The sequence below is a fragment of the Coptis chinensis genome, chromosome 7 (assembly GCF_015680905.1).
Source record: "Coptis chinensis isolate HL-2020 chromosome 7, ASM1568090v1, whole genome shotgun sequence".
Taxonomy (NCBI): domain Eukaryota; kingdom Viridiplantae; phylum Streptophyta; class Magnoliopsida; order Ranunculales; family Ranunculaceae; genus Coptis; species Coptis chinensis.
Window position 1 is genome coordinate 26,078,551 of NC_141462.1, and position 4,748 is coordinate 26,083,298.

The window sequence follows — 4,748 nt, forward strand, 5'->3', positions numbered from 1 at the left end:
AACCCTGACCCTAGATCGATCTTGGAGAACCACCTTGCCCCCTGAAGTTGATCAAACATATCGTCAATCTTGGGAAGAGGATATTTATTTCGAACATTTTTCTTGTTCAATTCCCTATAATCAATACACATACGAAGTGATCCATCCTTTTTCTTGACAAACAAAACTGCTGAACCCCACGGTGATGTACTATGCCTGATGAAACCCCGAGCAAGTAGATCCTCAATTTGGGTCTTTAACTCTTGCAACTCTTTTGGTGCCGTACGGTATGGAGGTCAGAAAATGGGAGTAGTACCCGGGACCAAATCAATACAAAACTCAACCTCTCTAGCAGGAGGCAAATCAAGAATATCTCTAAAGACATTCATAAACTCAGAAACTACATGTATACCATCAACCAGCGACACATCCCCTCCATTTTCCATAACCTCAACAAATGTGAGGTACACTTTTGCTAGGAAATTTCCTTTTGTAGTAGCTATGACCACAGAGTCTTGTCCCTCGACCTGAAAGGTCACAATCTTGGAAAAATAGTCCAAAGAAACATGGAATGATGCTAACCAATCCATTCCCAGAAGAACATCAAACCCATACATATCAAACACAATTAGGACTGCTGACAATCGAAGGTCGTCAAGAGAAATAGTCACATGATGACACACCCTATCTAGAATTGTAGATCTACCCAATGGTGTCACTATCTTTAAAGGTGGTGTCAAAATATCAGAAGTAAGATCCAATTTTGGCATAAAAGAAGCGGCAATAAATGAATGACTAGCACCAAAGTCGAAAAGTATTCTAGCAGGCTGAGAATGTACTAGAAAAATACCTTCTACCATTGCTCCATTAGCACCCCCATCATGAGGTACTGCAGAATAAACTTTACCATTTGGTTGTGGTGTGGCGTGTCATAATGGCACAGCTGCTGGAACTATAGTTCCCACTTCAGCTTGAACAAGAGCATTCATGTGGCCCCGAGCCTGAAATGGTGCTTGATGCTGATCTTGTTTACCACCCTGGCCCTTCGATTGGCCCTGGTTTTGTCCATGGTTCTTGTTTTGAAATTCTCTCCTAGGATTCTTACAATCAGAAGCAATATGCCCTTGATCTCCACATCGATAACAATGCCACTCTTCATGAGGAATAAATTTGTTTGTTTGTTTGTCGTGTCTGTCCGTGATTTTGCCACCCTGTTCTCTATTTCTTCCATGGCTGAGAATTCTGACCTTGCTAGTTTTGAGCATTAAATCCTTTACTATAGTTATCATACTTGTCCGTATTTTCCTTCTTCAAATCTGTCTTACTAGCATCCTTCAGTCCATCATGAAGTATATGATCCAGTTCCATAGTGCGATCATACTCGACAACATCATTATAAGTCCTAAACTGTTAACCTTTCACTACCTTTTTAAGTGGATGAACATGACCATCCTCGAACTTCCTAGCCCTCTTTTCATCTGAAAGATATATATCCGACACAAAGCAAAGGAGTTGTCTGAATTTTATGTCATATTCAGTCACTGTCATACTAGCCTGTTATAATGTCATGAATTCTGTCACTTTCGCAGACTTAATACTCTCTGGAAAATACTGTGCATCAAACCTTATGCAGAATTCAGTATAAGTAATAGTATTATGGTCTTCTCCCACTGAGACAGATTCTCACCACTTAGATGTATCTCCAGAGAGACTATAAACAGCTAGCTTATGGTTCTGTGCTTCATTGCAGTTAAGTACGTTAAAGATCTTTTTCATATCTTCTCTCTAATTATCAGCATCTCTCGGATCACTACTACTGGAAAATTTCTCAGGCTTAAGTTTTATAAACCTCTCAACCATTTTCTGCCATACTTCATCATCGGGCCCCTGACCTCCTAGAGCCACTACCTCAGCCCTATGCTAGCCTATAGGTGCCGCACCAACAGGTGGAACACCAGCTCTCTCAAAACCAACAACCCTCTAAATCAACTGAGCAACTGACGTAATCAAATTTTGTTCCTGCTGTGGTGGCTGCTCAGCATTAGGGTATGGTACTGCACCGCCTCTACCAATGCCAGGTGCATTGGCGCCCATACCAATGCCAGGTGCATGGGAGCCCCTACCTACGCCAACTGCATCGGTGCCTCTACCAATGCCAAGTGCATTGGCGCCTCTACCTTGTTGTCTTCGGGTACCTCTATTCATCACCATAAAGTTCTGATACATTTTAATAAAAGAGAACATCAATCACAACACTACTAAACCCCAACCACATTTTTTCCAAGTAATTCTTCTCGTGAATTACAACCCAAACACTATCTTACTCGTTCTCATGTGTACTTAATAAAACGTTAACCCTATGGCATGATTTGGACTCTTAACAAAAAACTCGTACAAAAGACAATAACTAGTAATAAGCAGGTGGACAACCTTAATCAACAGACTCCCTAAAAGACTTTGAACCTGGGGCTCTGATACAAACTGTGACACCTTAGAAATCTCTATTTATTAGCTGGTCGATCTAATTAACGGAAATATCCAGAGTCTCAATATTAAAATAAAAAAACATTCCAAAAGAGAAATAAATTAATAAATAAATCAACATTAAAGCCTCTGAGTTGAAAACTTGTCTCAAAGAAATTTATTGCATCCATGGCCCCATTAACAAATAATGAAATCTATTAAGTCTTGAATAACACTGGACACCAAAATAAATCTTTCAAACTAAACTAAAGAACTCGAGACCCAGATCTTGTCGAAACTCTAAAAATGCGCTCCATGGGCTAAACCTCACTCACCTATAAAATTGGTAAATAGGGGCGTAAATCAATGCGCCCAGCAAGTAATCTCTAACAAGAACTATCATCCAAATCTAGTCAAAGAATACTACAACACTTACATATGTGTCTGAAGTACACACAAAATACAATCTAATATATTTACTATGATTTAACTGTAAGCTCACAATACTAACGTGTCACCTCATTGGTATGTGATTAAAGCTTATTCATGTCGTCTTATTAATTATACTTTGTAGGAAAATAACATCTATGCCCCTGACTGTACATATGGTATGGTAATTGTGGTCATTCCATCAATTCCAAACCCCATATTCCCCTGGCCAAGTAATACGATGGACTTTTCCTTAATTGCCATTTTATGCAACTATATATATATATACTTACACATAAAGTTATGACGTTATGCACACCTTGTGTCAATATTCGTTCAAGTCTTATGACGATTAAAAGAAAAGAATTTAGTTTATACAAACATGCTCTCTGACATCTTAAATATCTTACACAGAGCAATACTCAAACATGATATAAGGAAAATATTTAATAAAGAATGATAATTTCCTATGCAAACACGGCATTCAATAGCTTTAGATCATTCAATTAATGGCATATGAATACCAACAACTTCGATAGTCATGACAACAATTTCAACTTAACGCATTGGTCGCTATGAATTAATAATCACAAAAATACCAAAGTAAGTATAATAAATTAGCAATCAAGCACATGATATTCATTATGCTATCTAATAACATTTTAGGACTAGAGAAAGAGATAGATGCAAGTTAGAGAAACTTGCCTGATCGTCGACGGTCGAAAACTCGTCAGATAACTAGAAGCAAAAGAAAGATGTTTTATATATCTCTCTACCCACTCAAAGCTAAAGCTTGCATCTCCTACTCTTGAGCAACCTCTTGTTCTTTCCTTTATCGTTTTGTTTTATCTCTACTCTAAACTCTAAGATTAACATTATCTTATCTCTTGAAGAGTTCTACAAAGTTTGGAGACTAGCAGTTCACCGACTGTGTTATTTCCTTGTGGCTCTAAACTATTACTTAGGCTTGGGCCTTAAAAGAATACTAAAAACATACAATAAGCCCAAAGCATTATATTATTACACAAAAGAAAACAGGTTGTTACAACACTACTCCTACATGACACTAGAATAAGTCTTGGTGAATTTTCTCATCCTACTTTTGAGTTCTTATATCCCTATTTTTATAAAAGATTGATTTGCCCTCTCCCTCTACAATCAAGACACCTTACCAAGGTTGCTTTATGCTTTTCCTTTTTGCTTTTTCCTTTTGCTGTTTTATTTCTCCTTGATCAAACTAGGTTTAGAGAAAGCCTTCTTTTGTATCAAGGCCATCCATCTCTGGTCTTCTGAGTTAAAAACGTGACTTTCAGCTATCAAGTTCTGAGTCCTTGACCTTTGACTTATGACTTTGAATTTTTTAGCACTTTTTCATAGCAGCTTCGAGTCTTCATAATAAGCATAAATAAGGCTCATTTTGGTGCTAAGATGCAGCTTTTATGATAAGTGGTCTGAATTGCTCTGTAACCTGAAAAATATAATAAAAGCTATGAGTTGTCTTTTCATTATGCGTAAGAAGGGTTGTAATGTAGTAATATAAGGGTAATAAAATGCACATTTGGGAGCTGATCACAATACGACAACTAACTAATTCCTTCAATCCTGTTGAGCCTACCACCTTGTTAGTTGATACTTTAGAAGAACTTCCTAACATGGAACCTGATCTGTTGTTAAGGGCTCTTGATTTTTTGGGAGAGAATGAGCACTTGCTTAAGCTCTTTTTGGGGATAAGTAATCCTCAGTTTAAGTATTCATGGCTTATTAGAAAGCTGGAGCAGTCAGGGATGTAGATCGAGCAATAGAATGTAGGGCTTGAACTTGTGTCTTTTGGATATTAAAATGATTTTTTGAATTAGAACTTTCTATATGTATGAATG

General features: G+C 37.5%; 1 protein-coding gene across 1 annotated transcript; it reads right to left on the minus strand.

The window, feature by feature from the left end:
• Nucleotides 1–275: 275 nt before the first annotated feature.
• LOC147486833 (uncharacterized) lies at nt 276–839 on the minus strand. The gene has a single exon (XM_086573865.1). The coding sequence runs from the start codon at nt 837–839 to the stop codon at nt 276–278; it is 564 nt and encodes a 187-aa protein (XP_086429991.1).
• Nucleotides 840–4,748: the final 3,909 nt, after the last annotated feature.